We start from the raw sequence: 22,000 nt of genomic DNA on the forward strand, positions 1-22,000 counted from the left end.
TATATTATATTACTGTTTAAATGTTTTAATAACTTATATGTTAGCATTAATAATTTATTGTTCTCTGTGTTTGATCAAAAATCTTATTTTACTGCCTTTATTTCCTGTAAGTAAATACTTGGGCGTGACTTGATTTTCTCCATGTGCCCTGTAAACCCTAGAATTATTTAATTATGTTTCCTTGTTCAAAGGGAACTGATGAGGGCATTTAAATAGTTGTTATAAGGAATTCATAGAAGTTTTAACTATTTTGCTTATGTTGTTTTGGTGCGGTTGTTTCCGTGATGTCACCTTTAGGATGATCTGTATATAAGTTTAATGATTGACCACAATAGTATTATAGTATAATATATAATATAATCTTCATTATTTAAGCTGTGTCCTCGTATGACCTAAATTTGAGTCCATTCAATTAAAGTTGAAACATTTTGCAAATCTAAGTCTACTTGCATCTAGTTACATTAACCTAATTAGTTAAGTTCATTCTATTTAAACACCAAGTTGAGTGAATTCAATTACACAAGTTTGCACTGAGGGAATGAGTTTACTCAATCACTTGAGTAGAGTCATCTTATTAGGGTTTTTCTTTTAATTAAAGACAAAAACAAACCCTTTTTATTTGGAATAATGTGCACTGATGAATTGCTCACATTAAGACTTTAAAGTGAGAAACAGGTTCAATTTTGATTTCATGTAGACTGTAAGTGATCATCAGCAGTGCCATCTGGCGCCCTCTAAAGGAAACACACACAAATACACGTGCATCACTTTCTTCATTATTTATTATGCCACAGATGAATATTACAGTGATATTACGCAACATTTTCTGATTAGATCTTTAAGCATGACGTACAAGTCTGGTCTCCAGCAATACATGAGCGAGTGATTTTCCATTTGGCTTATTGGTCTCTTGAAGGGAGTGAATGGGAGCTGGACAGGTGTTTGTGTGTGTGTGTGTGTGTGTGTGTGTGTGTGAGCGGTCACGGCCGGCAGCGTTGAATGAAGCGAGGGTACAGACAGACGTCCCGGATGTGGTGTCGGTTCAGCAGCCAGGTGAGGAACCGCTCGAGACCCAGACCATATCCACCATGAGGACACGTGCCGAACTTTCTCTGCAACAAACAGTTTAACACATTTACGCTCATATTGTTTTTACATATCAGTACTATTCAGCCTTTACACAATATTTGATATCTTGACATTTTAAAACCTTTTCATGATATTCAGTACATATCTTGATATTTATGTATTTGCTCTGAAATGGCATAAAAGGTTTTTCTTATTCTTCATTTTAACCAAACAGCCATTCAATCCAAGGTTCAATTATTGTATCCAAGCTTGATTAGAATTAAAAATGTACGCAACATTTTAACATACAATTAAAAACAATAAATCAAATAGAATATTAACATTATAATATATTTAAAAATATATTAATCATATAAAAATAATATATAGGATATCATTTATATAAATATAAAAATATTCCTACAATTTACAAATAAAATCATTAAAAGTCATGTTTTCAATAAATGAACACAGATGAATGATACTGAATCATTTTCAATTATATGCATTAATATAACACAGTAATAAACAACATTTACCAACATACACTATATTGCCAAAAGTATTCGCTCATCTGCCTTTAGACGCATATGAACTTGAGTGACATCCCATTCTTAATCCATAGGGTTTAATATGACGTCGGCCCACCCTTTGCAGCTATAACAGCTTCAACTCTTCTGGGAAGGCTTTCCACAAGGTTTAGGAGTGTGTTTATGGGAATTTTTGACCATTCTTCCAGAAGCGCATTTGTGAGGTCAGACACTGATGTTGGACGAGAAGGCCTGGCTCGCAGTCTTCGCTCTAATTCATCCCAAAGGTGCTCTATCGGGTTGAGGTCAGGACTCTGTGCAGGCCAGTCAAGTTCTTCCACACCAAACTCGCTCATCCATGTCTTTATGGAACTTGCTTTGTGCACTGGTGCGCAGTCATGTTGGAACAGGAAGGGGCCATCCCCAAACTGTTCCCACAAAGTTGGGAGCATGGAATTGTCCAAAATCTCTTGGTATGCTGAAGCATTCAGAGTTCCTTTCACTGGAACTAGGGGCCCAAGCCCAGCTCCTGAAAAACAACCCCACACCATAATCCCCCCTCCACCAAACTTCACAGTTGGCACAATGCAGTCAGACAAGTACCGTTCTCCTGGCAACCCCAAACCCAGACTCGTCCATCAGATTGCCAGATGGAGAAGCGTGATTCGTCACTCCAGAGAACGCGTCTCCACTGCTCTAGAGTCCAGTGGCGGCGTGCTTTACACCACTGAATCCGACGCTTTGCATTGCACTTGGTGATGTATGGCTTGGATGCAGCTGCTCGGCCATGGAAACCCATTCCATGAAGCTCTCTATGCACTGTTCTTGAGCTAATCTGAAGGCCACATGAACTTTGGAGGTCTGTAGCGATTGACTCTGCAGAAAGTTGGCGACCTCTGCGCACTATGCGCCTCAGCATCCGCCGACCACGCTCTGTCATTTTACGTGGCCTACCACTTCGTGGCTGAGTTGCTGTCATTCCCAATCGCTTCCACTTTGTTATAATACCACTGACAGCTGACTGTGGAATATTTAGTAGCGAGGAAATTTCACGACTGGACTTGTTGCACAGGTGGCATCTTATCACAGTACCACGCTGGAATTCACTGAGCTCCTGAGAGCGGCCCATTCTTTCACAAATGTTTGTAGAAGCAGTCTGCATGCCTAGGTGCTTCATTTTATACACCTGTGGCAATGGAAGTGATTGGAACACCTGAATTCAATTATTTGAATGGGTGAGCGAATACTTTTGGCAATATAGTGTATATTTGTACTATTTAAACATTTGAATATGTTAAAAATGCCATGCAGGGGCGTGCTGAGTGACTCCAGCCAGGTCTCCTAAGCAACCAAATTGGCCCGGTTGCTAGGGAGGGTAGAGTCACATGGGGTAACCTCCTCGTGGTCGTGATTAGTGGTTCTCGCTCTCAATGGGGCGTGTGGTAAGTTGTGTGTGGATCACGGAGAGTAGCATGAGCCTCCACATGCTGTGAGTCTCAGCGGTGACATGCACAATGAGTCATGTGATAAGATGCGCGGATTGACGGTCTCAGAAGCGGAGGCAACTGAGACTTGTCCTCCGCCACCTGGTTTGAGGTGAGTAACCGCGCCACCACAAGGACCTACTAAGTAGTGGGAATTGGGCATTCCAAATTGGGGAGAAAAGTGCCATGCAGGGACTTCCGCAAACATTTTCGAGTGAAGGTGGAAAAAAATTGTCGAATCTGAGTTATGAGTTGATTCACAGAAATGATTTGAACTTGTCAACTCTAACACCATTTTTGCAACCGAAGTTTTAAATCTGAGATGCAATCTTAATGCTCTCTCACTCTCAAATCACTGCAATATCCATGATGTTGCTTTATTGTATCCTTGCATAACAATCGATGTAAATATATCATGAATATTCAATATATGTAGCAATATAAATGCATTTGCTCTTTATTGTTTAGAGTCCAAATGAATGTTCTAAGACAGCATACCACACTTGCAGTAAATAGACAAGAAGCTGAAAATAACCCCAAATACTCTTTTAATATGGTGAAAAATAATAAATATGATATACAAAGATGCAGCATCTTCTGTGTTACCTGGTCAGTGTACCAGTAGTAGGGTGTGGGGTCGATTCCCTCTCTCTTGTAACCTTCCAAAAGCTCCTCAGAATCCCAGATACGCATGGAGCCGCCCACTATCTCACCCACGTTGGGCATTAGCACGTCCACCTGACACAAACACGCACATATGAGCCACTTAGAGTGTATGGACGTTGAATTATGTACATTATTCACTTCTTGCCAAATTGCAAAACAAAAGCGTTTCTTCTTGATAACTTGATTTTTGGGGGCCTGGGTATCTCAGCGAGTACTGATGCTGACTACCACCCCTGGAGTTGCAAGTTCGAATCCAATGCTGAGTGACTCCTGCCAGGTCTCCTAAGCAACCAAATTGGCCCGGTTGCTAGGGAGGGTAGAGTCACATGGGGTAACCTCCTCATGGTCGCTATAATGTGGTTCGCTCTCGGTGGGGCGCGTGGTGAGTTGTGCGTGGATGCCGCGGAGAATAGCGTGAAGCCTCCACACACACTGTCTCCATAGTAACGCGCTCAACAAGCCACGTGATAAGATGCGCGGATTGAGGCACTACGCCACCATGAGGACTTAGATTGCATTGGGAATTCCAAATTGGGGAGAAAAAGATAAATAAATAAATAAATAACTTGATTTTTTGTATATCCATGAACCACAAACTGGTCCAAACTCTCGCTCTATACAGCTATGTTTTCTCTGAAATATGTTGCTTTGCACAGTATTTTCGTGTTCAGTGTGGACCGAAATATCACTCGTCGTTGGAAACTAGTAACGTCACACCTGGTTAGAACCCAGAGTAACAGGTTAATGACAGAACAATGAGTTTGATTCTGACCGACTCAGTTAGCCGGCGGTCGTCAGCGCAGCGTTGCATGTAGAAGGATTTGATCTCAGCGGGGAAACGACACAACAGGATGGTCTCATTTATGCTGTCCGTCATCAGTCTCTCAGGGGCTTCTGGGATATCCTGCAGTGACATAAGTATTATTTAAGCATTTCTGCTTTTTTTGTCAGAGTTGAGCACTGTTTGTCACATTGTACGAAAACAGTGGAACAATCACAAGACAAACCTCTCCAAACTCGTAATACGTCCCATCGTCTTTCTTGACGTCATGTTCTTTCAGCCAATCAATGGCTTCGGTGTAGTTCATCCTCTTGAACGGCCTTTTAGGAGGTTTGAAGTTCTGCAGGAGAAAAAAACAAAACAACAGATTGACAGATTTGCTTCAGCATCCCCGTTTGACAGTTCCCACACTGTTTGGCCAATAAAACATCCAGTTGTTTCATTAAAAATCAAATTTAGTCTGATTCACTAATGAATCATTCAGATCATTTTTGAACCGGTTTGAATGAAGCATTGAAGAAGAAAAATACTGATTCAAAAGAAAGATTCTTTTAAAAATAAACATCAGTCTCTGACTTGCAACTGCAATAAAGTTTTCCTCAAGACAAGTTTTATCCAAGAGCAATATTAAGCTGATGAAATCCTTCAGAGCACAGCACAACTAGATGCATATTCATAAACAGAGATATATCAGTTTTTGCGTTTAATCGGTGACGATAGCTGCTTTTTGGAACTATCGGTTATCTGCTATCAGCCCTCTACATAGCGAGCCAAATGCAACCAAATTTCACGCTAGGAGACAAAAATATATATTTTATTAGCCACAGGCTTATAAATTTGAATTTGAGAACTTGTACAATAAATATTTCTACAAGCTAGTCATACACATTATACAAGTCAACATTTCCTTTTGCTTTGTTCTGTGTATTTTGTGTCCAAAGACGAGACCCAGGAACCCCATTTTAATTTCATGTCTCTTTTAAAATCCTTTCTGTTATTTACAGTTAGTTGGTGATCAAAAAGATAAAAAGAAACATTATTTCTAATCATACATTGCATGGATGAGGGAAAAACCACCGTGCAACTTCTCTCTCATTAATGTGTGTTGCGCTCATTCAAACGTAAACACTTCTCTTAAAGAGACAGTACAAATTTGGCGCTTGTTATATCAATGTAAATCGCACAAGTGCATGTAAATGTAGTAATGTAGTAAGTGAAATAAATGTGCAAATACATCAATATTTAAAAGGCACAATCATACATTGTGAAATATTTTAACTTCAGAAAACACTGTAGATATTGAAGATTTTAACAATTAGGCTCGTGCCGCATCTATGCAAAGGTTTGGTAAAAAAAAAAATTTTTTTTTTTTTTTAGTAGTTTTGATATAGTAGCACTTAAATTATTATTTTTATAATATAATTATTCATTCTATCTTCATTAGGTTCCAACCTTGTGAATATTTTGTTAAAAATATTTATGAAATTTCAAACAGTGACAACATCTTGTATCATTTTCATAAAAATGTATAAAATGTGAAATTTGTACATTTGCACACAAGCTAAAATATGATTTGCGTGAAATCATATATATGAAAATTTTAATATATATGTATATTAATATCTTTTTTACGTTTTCAGTTGCATTACGCTTACATGTTGTCAAAAGTCTGGTGAGTAAAAACAAAAATTTGGGGATTTTGGTTGCACAATAAACTACTTTTGGGACTTCATTCATTGTAGACTCTTGTAGCTTCAATGTCTGTGCCCTTCAAGCTAAGTACAGACTAAGAATGTTTTTTATAATTCTATAAATCGATTTTAAAAACTATCGGCCGATTAATCGTTTATTGGCCTTTTCCAACACCTTAGTTATCGGTATCGACAAAATCCACTATCAGCTGACCGCTAGTCATAAATGCACTGTATATTCACTATGCAAATTTCAATTTTATTTGATGTTACTCATTTCCATGACTCTTAGGGTGCTTTCACACTCGCATTTCTGTTATGGTTCGCTGCTGAAATGAACGCACCAAATCACGGAAGTGAACTGCTATTGATAACAATCGCAATTATTATTGTATAATGCATTTCTCATACCTACTTGTGTCCAAATAAATATCCTTCAGAGAGCAGCTCACATTCTCCACATCTCGTGCAACGCATCTGCGGGCTCGCGGCAGTCAAATGCTAACATTCATCACATCATTGCACATTCAGTGCATTCGTGGCAGACAAACACAACTGTTGTTTTGTGCATGTCAAGTTTTGGTGGTAAATCTAAAGAGATAAATACTTAGAAGCTGATGTCTTCTTGAGTTGTTGCCCAGTTATAGTGGTAAACAGCTGCCACTTGTGCTCACGTTGATGATGCAATCGGACCGCGGTTTGGACACAAATAATATGTTGTGAACAGAAACCAGCGGGGTCAGCGGGAGGAGGGAGGAAATGAACTTGGGTTCGGTCCAAGCAATCAAAGCAAGTGTGAAACCATTTTAAAATTCCCCGATATTTCCATATGATGCTCAGATACTCTTATTGACATTATGCCCTGGTGATAGTGCCTGTGTTTGAGGTCAGGGGTCGTACAGGGTTAAGGTCGTAGAGCAGAGGCGCGGCAGGAGACTTCAGGACTCTGTCCACCACATCACACACCAGATCCTCCAACCGATTCAGAAGATCTTCAAAGCTCATGAAGGGGCACTCAGCCTCAATGTGGGTGTACCTGAGAAAACACACATGCAAGTTATTACATTTCAATGAAAGATTATGGAAAAACGTGTATTTGTTCTTAGCATACACTGATGAATCATTCAAAACAAGCATGGAAATAAAGTGCATTTTAATTTCATGTAGGTCTATCAGAAGCGTGGCCTCAGACTCACTCAGACAGGTGTCTGCGGGTGCGGGACTGCTCGGCGCGGTACGACTGGGCGATGCAGAAGGTGTCACCCAGTGCAGGGATGCAGGTCTCCAGGTAAAGCTGAGAGGATTGCGTCAGGTATGCGTCCTCGCCAAAGTAGTTGAGACTGAAGAGGGTGGAGCCTCCCTCCACCTGTGTCTGCACCAGCGTTGGCGGAGTTATCTGGAGAATAACATTGTTATTGAAATGTTATTGAAGGTTGGGGCAGTGCAAACTAGCCCGAAACCTGTCGGCATTGTTACTCATTTCCTAAGCAAAGAGCTTATTACTAAAGATGCACTGAAACCAATTTTTGAAGACCGATACAAGCATCTAGTTTTAGGTATCGGCCAATACCGAGCACAGATACAAGTAGTTTTGTGATTATATATACACATATACATCAGGCATATACATTCATTAAAAATCTAATTTAGTTTGATACACTAATGAACCATTCAGATCATTTTTGAACCAGAAAAAAAAGAACGAGTCTCTCAAAAATTAAACATCACTATAACGTGCAACTGCAAGAAAGTTTTACTCTATTTGTAAAATCGGCAATATTAAGATTTGATATCTTAATACAGCCAATATTATCATTTTCATTTGTCATTTAAAATAACAATTCAGGACCACTTTATCAGGGTATAGTTTACCTTTAAAGGTAACCCAGTTAACACGTATAATACGTTATACATGCTTTAACAGTGTTTTTAATGCCTATTCCTCTGTGAGTGGGCAATGAAGTCTTAGCATTGAGCCTGACCGAGTTCGATGTTCATTTGATCATGTTATCCTGTATTGTTGTTGGGCTAAGTAAAAGTGACAGACAATAACTCCTATCCCTTTTTCCAGCATCTTCTTTACACATAACACATATGATCTTTGGAGCTGCAACCACGTCACGTGCACTCTTACCCGGATTTATTAAATGATGATACCGATACCAAGTATGAGTATTTACCCCCAGTATCAGCCTGATACGCGTACTACCATATAGAGTACTACTTGTTATACTATAAATATATTATTATTATTATTATTATTATTATATGATATATTCCTCGTTCAATACAAGTTAAGCTCAATCGACAGTATTACAAGCGTAACAAAAAATATTTCTTAAAAAAAAAAAAAAAAAAAAGCAGAAATCTGTGTTATAGTCAGACACTTACAATGGAAGTCAATGGGGTCAATAATCTGTAAACGTTAAAATACTCACTGTTTTAGAAGTATAGACACAAGACAAACAATATGTGTGTTAACATGATTTTACTGTGATTAAATCACTTACTAACCGCATCTGTGGAAAGTTATAGCCAATTTTACAACTTCGTTGCCATGACGACGTAAGTCAGTGTCAAGTTCATCTACCTAGAACAGTAGTCCGCCGTAAAAAAAAAAAAAACAATAAAAAAATGATGATTTTAAAAACTTTACAGATCAAATAATACACAAGTTTTAACAGAAGAATTATTGTAAGTGCTTTTATAGAATTATAAGCTTCACATTTCTGACTTTAAACTCTCCAAAAATAGGCCCCATTGACTTCCATTGTAAGTGTCTCACTGGAACACAGATTTTTGCTTATTTTAAAAGAAAAGGATGGAGTCAAAATTAATTTCTGTGGTACTCAGCATTATGCCACAAACATGGTCAATTAAGATGAACTTGTATTGCCATAGTAAGCCGAAATATTCCTTTAAAGGTACAGTGGCAAAATAATTCTTTATTGTCAAGGTCAGAGAAAGGGAGGAAAATCTTCATTAAAAATAAATCATGATTTCTTCAAGGCAAAATCAAAACAAAAAACCTTAACTAACACTTTAAGTGGACTAGGAAAAAGATGCAATAAAAGTGTTGAACATACAGTAACTGCTTTAATAAAAAGTGTATATAAAAATTAAAAAGAAAACTAGTGATAGACTGATATATCGGCCAGGTCAATTAATTGGCTGATATTTGGACATTTAACAGAAACATTAGCTTACCTTTGTGTCACTACCAAAATCAACCAAAAACCTTGACAATGGAAGATAAACAACTTCTGTTTTTAAATGTTTAGTGAGCCTTCACTAACAAAATTCTGTGCATTATTAAATTCTATAGAATTTATATATTTATATATATATTTCCATTATATCCCACTGGCCACCCTACTCTACATGCTTCAGTATCAGCGACTGAAAAAACAAAATGAGTTGACGACTACTCAACTAATTTTGGGGGGGATTTTCTCCCCAATTTGGAATGCCCAATTCCCAATGCGCTCCAAGTCCTCGTGGTGGCGTAGTGACTCGCCTCAATCCGGGTGGTGGAGGATGAATCTCAGTTGCCTCCGCGTCTGAGACTGCCAATCCATGCATCTTATCACGTGACTTGTTGAGCACGTTACCGTGGAGACGTAGTGCGTGTGGAGGCTTCACGCTATTCTCCGCGGCATCCACGCACAACTCACCACGCGCCCCACTGACAGCGAGAACCACATTATAGCGACCACGAGGAGGTTACCCCATGTGACTCTACCCTCCCTAGCAACCGGGCCAATTTGGTTGCTTAGGAGACCTGGCTGGAGTCACTCAATACATTTTTATTTCTTTACTAGCCAAGGAAATTTGTGAGAATGACCTCGTAGTATCCCCTGCTGAAGAAATGTTCTCTAAAGCACTGCGTGACGGTGGATCGGACTTTCAGGATCTTGGAGACGTTTTCGCCACGGATCATCATGTGCCTGTTGTTCAGCTGCACGTCCACGTCGGACTCCTCGTTCAGTAGATTATCAGCGCCACCTGCTGGAGCGAGACCGACCAGCTCCCAGAAATCACAGTGCAGCTCATGGCCGCCGGGAGCCTTTCACAACAAATGCAGAAACAAATGGCACACAAGATGACTGCGTTAGAATCATTCAGCAGATACTTGTGTATACCAGATGTACTCTCTCACGGTTAAGATGCTTATTTTCCTACAGATGATTAAATGTAATAATCAGTGTGATTTCTCACCTGTTTGCCCTCAGGAACGGGTTTGACTGTTCCATACAGAGCAACTGTACTCTCAGTAGACAACACCAGTCCATTATAACACTGACACTGCACACGACATATAGAGATTAATTCAAAATTAATAAAAACAATTAATCTAGTTATCTGCAATATTCTTTATTGTGCTTTTAACAGTTATTCACTTCTTATTCAGGATTAGTTTTATTTATTAAGGTTGCATAACACATGTACACCACCAGTCTTAACTGAATTTATGTTTCTCGTGTTGAGATAATCGATAATCGGTTTGACTGATATTTTTAACTGATATTTACACTTTTCCACTTAATCGGTTATCGGTTCTTTAAAGGGATAGTTCACCCAAAAATTACAATTCTCTCATTCCAGATGCGAATGACTTACTTTCATCGGCAGAACACAAATGAAGATTTGTGTTCTGTTGGTCCATGCAATGTAAGTGAATGGTGGCCAGAACTCTGAAGCTCCAAAAAGCACATAAAGGTAGCATAAAAGTAACCCATAAGACTCCACTTGTTTAATCCATGTCTTCACAAGTGATATGATAGGTGTTAGTGAGAAACAGATCAACATTTAAGTCCTTTTTACTATGAATTCTCCTCCCTGCCCAGTAGGTGGCGATATGCACGTAGAATGCAAATCACCAAAAACAAAGAAGAGGAGTGTGAAATTGGACATTTGTAGTAAAAAGGACTAACAAATATCAATCCGCTTCTCACCCACACCTATCATATCGCTTCTGAAGATATGGATTAAACCACTAGAGTCGTATGGATTGCTTTTACGCCGTAATGTGCTTTTTTTTAGACCTTCTAAGTTCTGGTCACCATTCACTTGCATTGTATGGACCTACAGAGATTAAATATTCCTCTAAAAATCTTAATTTGTGTTCAGCAGAAGAAAGAAAGTCATACACATCTGGGATGGCATGAGGGGCAGTAAATGATGAGAGAATTTTCATTTTTAGGTGAACTATTAATTTAATTTCAAGTCCACAAAAGACCTCACATTTTAGTGTATACCGCAACTTAAACTAGTCAAATTAATTATTAATCTACATAAACAACAACCTCAAATACAAGAAGAGAGCTTTCATTCGTGTAACACTTTTTAGTCACTACATAATTCCCATAATTCCATGTGTGATATTTCATAGTTGAGGACTTCACTATTATTCTATTCTGTGAAAAACAGTACTAATATGTAATGAGTAGGTGTGTCCAAACTTGTGACTGACAGTGCAACACAAACACACACTGTTTACGGTACCAGATTGTCAGTGAGAACACACTGCAGGAAACCGGTTCCATCTCGGAGCACGATAAACAAGAGATTCTTTCCTGAGAGGGAAACACACACAGTTTATGGTAGCCATTTGGTTGTCGAACAAACAACACAACTAAAAACACATATTACATTTGCCAGAACATTGTGAAACTAACCACAGATTGAGTTTAACACCAGACAACAACTCAAACTTTGTTCACATTTTTATTGCAACTCAAGTCTTGTAAATGTATGAAGTCCTACCAGCAGACTGCTTTAAAACAGTCATTGCTAGAACATCCTACCAGGATCTCACCTTGTCTGCGTAACCGATGAACCCAGCCGAACACCTTCACCCTCTGCTCTCTCAGCGGCTCCAGTTGATTTATCTTCACCTGAGCATTAGAGATTTTGAAACGAGAAATACCAATTATAATGTCCGTTCATTTTGAGGATTTCATTGCACATGGAATTATGACACTTTCTTTTTTTTTGGGGGGTTCATCATATTTCATATTGCAGGCACTGATACTGTGAAACTGACGGTTTTGGGTTCTGGAAGGCTCGGGTTGTTCTCGATGACAATCTTTTTAGCTTCCTCCAGATTCTTCTCTCTGCGCTCGGCGTCTTCCGCCTGTCAATCATGATATCAGATGGACAGAGGTCAGAACATGGCAGGAATTTAGGATTGTGTTAAGATATGTACATTTCAGTAGTCAAAACCAATAACAGTGAATTTTCACGATTCTTAATAACAATTTCGATAACATCCTAGAAACAAAATTCCTAAAAAACAAAAACAAAAACCCTCCCATTCCTTGGGTCAATGGGTCGCATCGTTTTTATGCTCCGCCCACTAGACATTTTGATTGTCCCGAAAAACCTTTTTCAAACTCCTCCTAGACCATTTGTCCAATTTGCTTGAAATTGTGCATGGATCATCTAGAGACAATCATGACAACAAGCTATGAGATCCATGATGATAGACCAACCCGTTCTCATATAACGCATCAACAAATCTGACGGCGAGCACGCCAAAATGGACACAAGGCTGTATCTTCGCAACGCTTTAGCGTATTGACACGAAACTTGGTACTGTATACACCGATCAGCCACAACATTAAAACCACCTGCCTAATACGGTGTAGGTCCCCCTCGTGCCGCCAAAACAGTGCCAACCCGCATCTCAGAATAGCATTCTGACTTCTCACCACAATTGTACAATTAGGAAGGTGGTTTTAATGTTGTGGCTGATCGGTGTATATCATCACAAGCATGACATGAGGGTACATGCACAGTTTCGGCACAGTGCCACCTTGTGGTCAAGAAATCTGAAGAAACAAAAATCTCTATTTTTGTTTATAACTTCTGAATAGTTTTGCCTAAAATTATGAGACTGGTCACTTTAGATTGCTTGGGGCATACGGAGTCAAATGATAACCAATTTGCCATGGTCGGCCATAATTCTTCTCTGCCATTTTTTATGTAATTGAAAACTACTACTACTACTTTTCAAACTCCTCCTAGGCCGTACATCCAATTTGCCCGAAATTTGCATTGTATCATCTAGGGAAAGTTATCAAAAGCTTTTTGATAGATCAAACCGTTCATGTGTAATGCATAAACAAATTATATGGCAAGATGCCAATAAAGATCTCAGGCTGTATCTCATATTTGTCGTATTGACATGAAACTTCACATGTGGCATTGTGACCAAACCCTGACAATACCATTTCAATTTGGTGACTGCGCCACCTATTGGTCAAACATTATAAGCACTTGTATTACACTACTAAGTCACTGAACTTTGTCTTTTTTCCCCACTCTGCTTAAAATCATCACCTGAATTCTAAACTCAACCAAAATGTTTGCCATTGGTGTGCTTGGCCATGTAATTGCTGCTTACAGCTGTTCTTATTATTATTATTATTATTATTATTATTATGATCATCAACTTGGTATCACAATGTCAGTTCTTTTGACATCTTTAACATAAATGGAACAGGCCTATAATTTGATGATCAGTACAGTGTGTATAATGATGGTGTATAGAGCACATATTAAGGGTATATAGAGGGCAGGTGAATAACCAAATGTTCCAGATACCTCCTTCTTATCTTTGGCGTCACACTTCATTTTCTCTCGTTGAAAGAGTTTCTTAGTGTTCTTCATTTGAGTCTTTGAGATCACGGCCCAGCGCTAACAAAACAAGCCACCAGCATATCAATATAATGTTCAACCAATAATGAAAGAAATAAGTGACTTAAGTAAATACATTTTAATATATGACATAAAAATACATGGGTTAAAAAAACATATCAATTGATGTAGTTTACACACCTCTCCCTCCTTTTGCGAGTCCACATAGATAGTCGGGAAAGGTTCTTTTCCAGCAAACAGCAGTGCCTGAAAATATAACATATACTTAATATACAATATGAATGATCAGTTAAAGGGACAGTTCACTTACTCATCATAATTTACTCACCCTTGTGTTGCTTCAGACCTGTATGACTTTCTTTCTTCTGTGGAAAACAAAAGGAGATATTAGGCAAAATTACAGTCTCAGTCACCATTCACTTCCATTATATGGGGGGGAATTAATGAAAGTGAATGGTGACTGAGGCTGTCAGTCCCTAATATTCTGCCTAACATCTCCTTTGGTCATACAGGTTTGCACCAACAGGAGGATGAGTATATGAGAGAATTTTTATTTCTGGGTGAACTGTCCCTTTAAGAATGAATTGCAATATAGGAAAACATTACAGTCATATTTTTTAGTTCCTGCGAACAAAAGTTGCAAACATGTGAATCAGACCTTCAGTGGAGTTTTAAAGGGCTTCTGTTCTGATCCGTCTCCTTCCACATCACTGCCCTGTTTATCAGACACGTACAGTTCTCCTACAGGACCAAACAACATCAGCATTACCATTTAAACAGCTGTATTTCAAAACAATATGTTCTGCAATAACTATAACACTAATATGTTAATTTTGGAAGAATGGTTTCAAGTTCCTAATTATTCAAGACTAGTAAACAGTCAGTAATAAAAGAACAATACAAAACAGCAATTAATAGAACATTAAGAAAATTCAGTGCTTTTTTAACAGCTTTACTGTATGATTATTATACATTAATACTTTTTAAAGCTACTAAAGTTACTCAGTCAAGAGTAGTGTGTTTTCTCGTTTTCTTGTTCTGGTTGTTTGATTATTATAATGACACACTAGACAGCAGCAGGTCTATTAGTTTACATTTATACTTACAAGTCCGACATTTTAGTACAAATCCGCTTTTTTCACTGCTGTTTACGTTCACTTTAGACATCACTCTCTGTGTTTACATGAATACCTCAATAAGACGGGCATTTTGGCGTAATTTTGAAATGTATTTGACCGTTCAGGTGCACATTAGCGCGAGCATGTTCAGCACATGATCATACACTGCCTGTCAATCAAACAGGGCACAGCTGTTACTAGATCGCTAGCGAATTATAAAATTACATGTTCTGGATTACTTTCAACAGCAGAATAAGAATACGAACTTTCTAATAAGTGACACAGGCCTAGCCTATCACAAATATAGCTGGTTATTTTTTCATTATTGACATTTTAATCTGTCTGCTTGTCCATTCGGGCAAGTAAAATTCTCTTTCAATTGCCCCTTCAAAAATTCACTTGTCCCGGACAAATGTTAATGTCGAGCCCTGATTAAATATTGTATTCAACATTCTCCGATAACAAATGTATTTTCTGCATTATAGCTCCTAAAGTAAATGTACGTTGTTTTATAGGAGTTTTAGATATTATTTTAAAAAAGCAAGCCAAAAAAGACTAATCAAAAACGTATTTTGTTCCAGTGTATAATGGGCTCTCACCTTTATGCTCACTTCGATCCATCTTAAAAAAAAAAAAAAAAAACGTTCTCTTCTTAATAGAGCTGCGTATCGCCGATTTTCTTCATAATACATATACTATGATTCACTACGTCGCAAGCCATCACGTTATAATCTATCTGACGCAACAATATTAAGTGAATGTAACACTACTGACTATTAACACTAGTGTAATTGGAGTATGATACTGTAAATAGGGTATAGTAAAGTATTGTATAGTACAGTATAGTATATAGTGAGCAACAATTAAGCAATTTGAGGTGAATCTGACACAACGATATTAAGTGACTGTAACACTACTGACTATTTACACTAGTGTAATTAGAGTATGATACTGTAAATAGGGTATAGTAAAGTACAGTATAGTAAAGTATAGTATAGTATACAGTGAGCAATAATGAAGAAATTTTAAGTGAATCTGATGCAACAACATTAAGTGATGTAACACTACTGACTATTAACACTAGTGTAATTGGATTATGACACTGTAAATAGGGTAAAGTATAGTATAGTACAGTATATTATATAGTGAGCAATTATGAAGCAATTTGAGGTGAATCTGATGCAACAATATTAATTGAATGTAACACTACTGACTATTAACACTAGTGTAATTGGAGTATGATACTGTAAATAGGGTAAAGTATAGTATAGTATAGTATATAGTGAGCAATTATGAAGCAATTTGAGATGAATCTGATGCAACGATATTAAGTGAACGTAACGCTACTGACTATTAACACTAGTGTAATTGGAGTATGATACTGTAAATAGGGTATAGTAAAGTGCAGTATAGTAAAGTATAGTTTAGTATATAGTGAGCAATAATGAAGAAATCTTAAGTGAATCTGATGCAACAACATTAAGTGATGTAACACTACTGACTATTAACACTGGTGTAATTGGATTATGACACTGTAAATAGGGTAAAGTATAGTATAGTATAGTATAGTATATAGTGAGCAATTATGAAGCAATTTGAGATGAATCTGATGCAACGATATTAATTGAACGTAACGCTACTGACTATTAACACTAGTGTAATTGGAGTATGATACTGTAAATAGGGTATAGTAAAGTGCAGTATAGTAAAGTATAGTTTAGTATATAGTGAGCAATAATGAAGAAATCTTAAGTGAATCTGATGCAACAACATTAAGTGATGTAATACTACTGACTATTAACACTAGTGTAATTGGATTATGACACTGTAAATAGGGTATAGTAAAGTATAGTACAGTATAATATATAGTGAGCAATAATGAAGCAATCTGAGGTGAATCTGATGCAACAATATTAAGTGAATGTAATACTACTGAATAATTAACACTAGTGTAATTGAGTATGATACTGTAAATAGGGTTTAGTAAAGTACAGTATAGTAAGTATATAGTGAGCAATAATTAAGCAATCTAAGGTGAATCTGATGCAACAACATTAAGTGATGTAACACTACTGACTATTAACACTAGTGTAATTGGATTATGACACTGTAAATAGGGTATATTAAAGTATAGTATAGTGCAGTATAGTAAGTATATAGTGAGCAATAATGAAGCAATTTGAGGTGAATCTGATGCAACAACATTAAGTGATGTAACACTACTGACTATTAACACTAGTGTAATTGGATTATGACACTATAAATAGGGTATATTAAAGTATAGTATAGTGCAGTATAGTAAGTATATAGTGAGAAATAATGAAGCAATTTGAGGTGAATCTGATGCAACAACATTAAGTGATGTAATACTACTGACTATTAACACTAGTGTAATTGGAGTATGACACTGTAAACAGGGTTTAGTAAAGTATAGTATAGTATATAGTGAGCAATAATGAAGCAATTTGAGGTGAATCTGATGCAACAACATTAAGTGATGTAACACTACTGACTATTAACACTAGTGTAATTGGAGTATGACACTGTAAACAGGGTTTAGTAAAGTATAGTATAGTATATAGTGAGCAATAATGAAGCAATTTGAGGTGAATCTGATGCAACAACATTAAGTGATGTAACACTACTGACTATTAACACTAGTGTAATTGGATTATGACACTGTAAATAGGGTATATTAAAGTATAGTATAGTGCAGTATAGTAAGTATATAGTGAGCAATAATGAAGCAATTTGAGGTGAATCTAATGCAACAACATTAAGTGATGTAACACTACTGACTATTAACACTAGTGTAATTGGATTATGACACTGTAAACAGGGTTTAGTAAAGTATAGTATAGTATATAGTGAGCAATAATGAAGCAATCTAAGGTGAATCTGATGCAACAACATTAAGTGATGTAACACTACTGACTATTAACACTAGTGTAATTGGATTATGACACTGTAAATAGGGTATATTAAAGTATAGTATAGTGCAGTATAGTAAGTATATAGTGAGCAATAATGAAGCAATTTGAGGTGAATCTGATGCAACAACATTAAGTGATGTAATACTACTGACTATTAACACTAGTGTAATTGGAGTATGACACTGTAAACAGGGTTTAGTAAAGTATAGTATAGTATATAGTGAGCAATAATGAAGCAATTTGAGGTGAATCTGATGCAACGATATTAAGTGAATGTAATATACTGAATAATTAACACTAGTGTAATTGGAGTATGATACTGTAAATAAGGTTTAGTATAGTATATTACAGTTTATAGTGAGCAATAATGAAAAAATCTGAGGTGAATCTAATGCAACAACATTAAGTGAATGTAACACTACTAACTATTAACACTAGTGTAATTGGAGTATGATACTGTAAATAGGGTATAGTACAGTACAGTATAGTATAGAGTGAGTCTTAATGGAGCAGTGTGAGGTGAATCTGACGCAACCATCTTTAGACATAATGTGGATGTAACACTAGTAATCTTATACTAGTACTACTATTGGAGTATGGTACTGTATATAGAGTAATAATGTGAGTAATAATTGTGTGCGGTGAATTTGACGCAACCCTACAGATAGTATGTGAATGTAACACTTCCGGCGTACAGTGAAATATTGCAATAGTGTTATTGGAGTATACGATATAATGTAAATAGTGTATAATATAGTACAGTATAGTACTGTATAGTATAGTAAATAGATAGACATCATATGAATGTAACACTTCAATTAAATGTTACAGTAGTACAAGTACAACGATTAGAGTATGATACTGTATAAAGAGAAATCATGTGAGTAATAATAGTGTGAGGTGAATCTGACGCAACCCTCTACAGATATGATGCATCATCATCATCATCATCATCATCATCTCCATCATTAAACTCACGGATCGACATTTGAGCGACGCATTCATCCGCCATATCAGCTCTGAAGAGAATAGATGAGATGAGTCCGTTCGGCTCGGTTCGGGTGTTTGTGTTCTGACACACGGCTCCGTTAATCGCCCCGACACACGAGCTACTGCGGTCGCACGCTGGAAGAACCGGTCAGAACAGTCGCTTCAGATGTGATTGGCCCGTTCGCAGGTGGACGTTTTCTACAGCGAAGACGATTGGTCACTCTGAGGTCAGGGGGCGGGAGCTTTTATAAGCGTGATAAGGATTGGTTGTTTTCTATTGTCAGTCAAAGTAGGCAAGCGAGTTTCTTCTTCCTGTGACTACTACTCAAGTGTTGTAAAAATAGACATAAATGTACATACATATACATAATTGTACCTATACAAATATGTACATTTACACATGAATATATATAAACATGCATATATGTAAAACAGTAAGTTCACATATGAGAACAAAAGAAAGAGAGGAAGAAATATGCTGTATTTTAAATAATGAGTATGCTTTATATACAGTCTATTCATGTACGATTCTATATAATCATATACAAGTGTGTGTGTGTGTGTGTGTGTGTGTGTGTGTGTGTGTGAGTGTGTTTGAGTTTGTGTGTGTGTGTGTGCATTTGTGTGAGTGTGTGTTTGTGTGAGTGTGTGTTTGTTTGTGTGTGTGTGTGTGTGTGAGAGAGAGAGTGTGTTTGTGAGTGTATGTGTGTTTGAGTGAGTGTGTTTGTGTGTGTGAGTGTGAGTTTGTGTGAGTGTATGTGTGTGAGTGTGTTTGTGTGTGCGTGTTTGTTTGTGAGATTGTGTGTGTTTGTGTGTGTGCATTTGTGTTTGTTTGTGTGTGAGTGTGTGTGTGTGCGTTTGTGTGAGTGTGTGTGTTTGTAAGTGAGTGTGTGTTTGTGTGTGAGTGTGTGTGAGTGTGTGTGCATTTGTGTGTGTGTGTTTGAGTGAGTGTGTGTTTGTTTGTGTATGTGTTTGAGTGTGTGCATTTGTGTTTGTTTGTCTGTGTGTGTGAGAGTGTGTCATTGTGTCAGTGTGTGTGTGTTTAAGTGAGTGTGTGCGTGTGTGTTTGTTTGTGCGTTTGTGTTTGTGTACATTTGTGTTTGTTTGTGTGTGTGAGTGTATGTGTGTGTGAGTGTGTGTGCTTGTTTGTGTGTGTGTGTGTGAGAGTGTGTGTTTGTGTGAGTGTATGTGTGTGAGTGTGTGTGTGTGTGTGTGTGTGAGAGTGTGTGTTTGTGAGTGTATGTGTGTTTGTGTGAGTGTTTGTGTACGTTTGTGTGAGTGTGTGTGTTTGTGTGAGTGTTTGTGTGTGTGAGTGTGTGTGCTTGTTTGTGTGTGTGTGTGTGAGTGTGAGCGTGTGTGTTTGTGTGAGTGTATGTGTGTGTGAGTGTGTGTTTGTGAGTGTATGTGTGTTAGTGTGTGTGTATTTGTGTGAGTGTGTTTGTGTGTGTACGTTTGTGTGAGTGTGTGTGTTTGTGTGTGTGAGTGTGTATGTGCGTGTGAGTGAGTGTGTGTGTGTTTGAGTGAGTGTGTGTTTGAGTGTGTGCATTTGTGATTGTTTGTCTGTGTGTGTGTGAGAGAGTGTGTGTTTGTGTCAGTGTCAGTGTGTGTGTGTTTAAGTGAGTGTGTGCATGTGTTTGTTTGGTTTTGAGATTGTGTGTGTGTTTGTTTGGTTTTGAGATTGTGTGTGTGTTTGTGTGTGCATTTGTGTTTGTTTGTTTGTGTGTGTGTATGTGTGTGAGTGTGTGTGCGAATGTGTGTGAGTGTATGTGTGTGCGTTTGTGAGAGTGTGTGTGTTTGTAAGTGAGTGTGTTTGTGTGTGTTTGTGTGTGTGTGTGTGTGCATTTGTGTGTGAGTGTGTTTGAGTGAGTGTGTGTTTGTTTGTGTGTGTGTTTGAGTGTGTGCATTTGTGTTTGTTTGTCTGTGTGTGTGAGAGAGTGTGTGTTTGTGTCAGTGTGTGTGTGTTTGTGTTTAAGTGAGTGTGTGCGTGTTTGTGAGTTTGTATGTGCGTTTGTGTGTGTGCATTTGTGTTTGTTTGTATGTGTGAGTGTAGGTGTGTGTGAGTGTGTGTGCTTGTTTGTGCGTGTGTGTGTGAGTGTGTGTGCTTGTTTGTGTGTGTGTTTGAGTGAGTGTGTTTGTGTGTGTGTGAGAGTGTGTTTGTGAGTGTATGTGTGAGTGTGTGTGTGTTTGTGTGAGTGTGTTTGTGTGTGCGTGTGCGTTTGTGAGATTGTGTGTGTGAGTGAATGTGTGTGAGTGTGTGTGCGTTTGTGTGTGAGTGTGTGTATGTGTGTGCGTTTGTGTGAGTGTGTGTGTTTGTGTGAGTGTGTTTGTGTGTGAGTGTGTATGTGCGTGTGAGTGAGTGTGTGAGTGTGTGCATTTGTGATTGTTTTTGTGTGTGTGTGAGAGAGTGTGTGTTTGTGTCAGTGTGTGTGTGTTTGTGTTTAAGTGAGTGTGTGCGTGTGTGTTTGTTTGTGAGTTTGTATGTGCGTTTGTGTGTGTGCATTTGTGTTTGTTTGTGTGTGTGAGTGTATGTGTGTGTGTGAGTGTATGAGTGTGTGTTTGTGTGAGTGTGTGTGTGTGTGCGTGTGAGTGAGTGTGTGTGTGTGTGTGTGTATATATTGCTTAAAACTTTTGTGTCAATAGAGTATAGGCTATAAAGGTATATACAGTACACAAAGGTCTTATGCTATAAGGTTATTTTGTGTCTTTTGAACCCATCTCTTATGGTCTCAAAATGAGATGTACAAATGTTTTAAAATACGGAGGAGACCCCCATCAGAGACAATTGAACTGAAAATTCACTGCAAGTTATTAATTAAGATTTATTTTTATTTATACAAATAAAAAATATACACAATAAATACAGTATGTTTATAAATTCTTCACTGAAAAGGGAATTTAGGAAAGGTTTCATCGAAGTGTGTGTGTGTTGTGTACTTCTACACCTCTTCATCACTACAGTAAACTATGACATCATAGTATGAAGCTTCATCTTCATCCTGTTCTGTCCTCGCCATCTCAAACTCTTCATCACTGAAGACTGTGTGCTGCTGCTTTGCTTTAGAGTCAATGCATTTCTG

General features: G+C 37.7%; 1 protein-coding gene and 1 long non-coding RNA gene across 5 annotated transcripts; one reads left to right on the plus strand and one right to left on the minus strand.

The window, feature by feature from the left end:
• Positions 1 to 752: 752 nt before the first annotated feature.
• On the minus strand, positions 753 to 19,076 carry LOC127430837 (asparagine--tRNA ligase, cytoplasmic-like). The gene is made up of 15 exons (XM_051680949.1): positions 18,912 to 19,076; positions 14,541 to 14,623; positions 14,063 to 14,128; positions 13,829 to 13,921; positions 12,267 to 12,356; positions 12,039 to 12,117; positions 11,726 to 11,796; positions 10,439 to 10,525; positions 10,065 to 10,286; positions 7,417 to 7,616; positions 7,121 to 7,256; positions 4,756 to 4,869; positions 4,521 to 4,652; positions 3,689 to 3,820; positions 753 to 1,112 (listed from the first exon to the last, which is right to left on the minus strand). The coding sequence occupies exons 1-15, from the start codon at positions 18,943 to 18,945 to the stop codon at positions 981 to 983; spliced, it is 1,671 nt and encodes a 556-aa protein (XP_051536909.1). The 5' UTR covers positions 18,946 to 19,076; the 3' UTR covers positions 753 to 980.
• Positions 15,235 to 18,905, plus strand: LOC127430880 (uncharacterized). Of its 4 annotated transcripts, none has more exons than XR_007895502.1 (3): positions 15,235 to 17,184; positions 17,335 to 17,756; positions 17,893 to 18,905. It is a non-coding gene; the product is annotated as an uncharacterized LOC127430880 (long non-coding RNA). The 4 variants fall into 4 exon arrangements; XR_007895501.1 differs by having other exon boundaries at positions 15,235 to 16,752; positions 17,035 to 17,756; XR_007895503.1 differs by having other exon boundaries at positions 15,235 to 16,459; positions 17,035 to 17,756.
• Positions 19,077 to 22,000: the final 2,924 nt, after the last annotated feature.

The sequence above is a fragment of the Myxocyprinus asiaticus genome, chromosome 40 (genome assembly GCF_019703515.2).
Source record: "Myxocyprinus asiaticus isolate MX2 ecotype Aquarium Trade chromosome 40, UBuf_Myxa_2, whole genome shotgun sequence".
NCBI classification, from domain to species: domain Eukaryota; kingdom Metazoa; phylum Chordata; class Actinopteri; order Cypriniformes; family Catostomidae; genus Myxocyprinus; species Myxocyprinus asiaticus.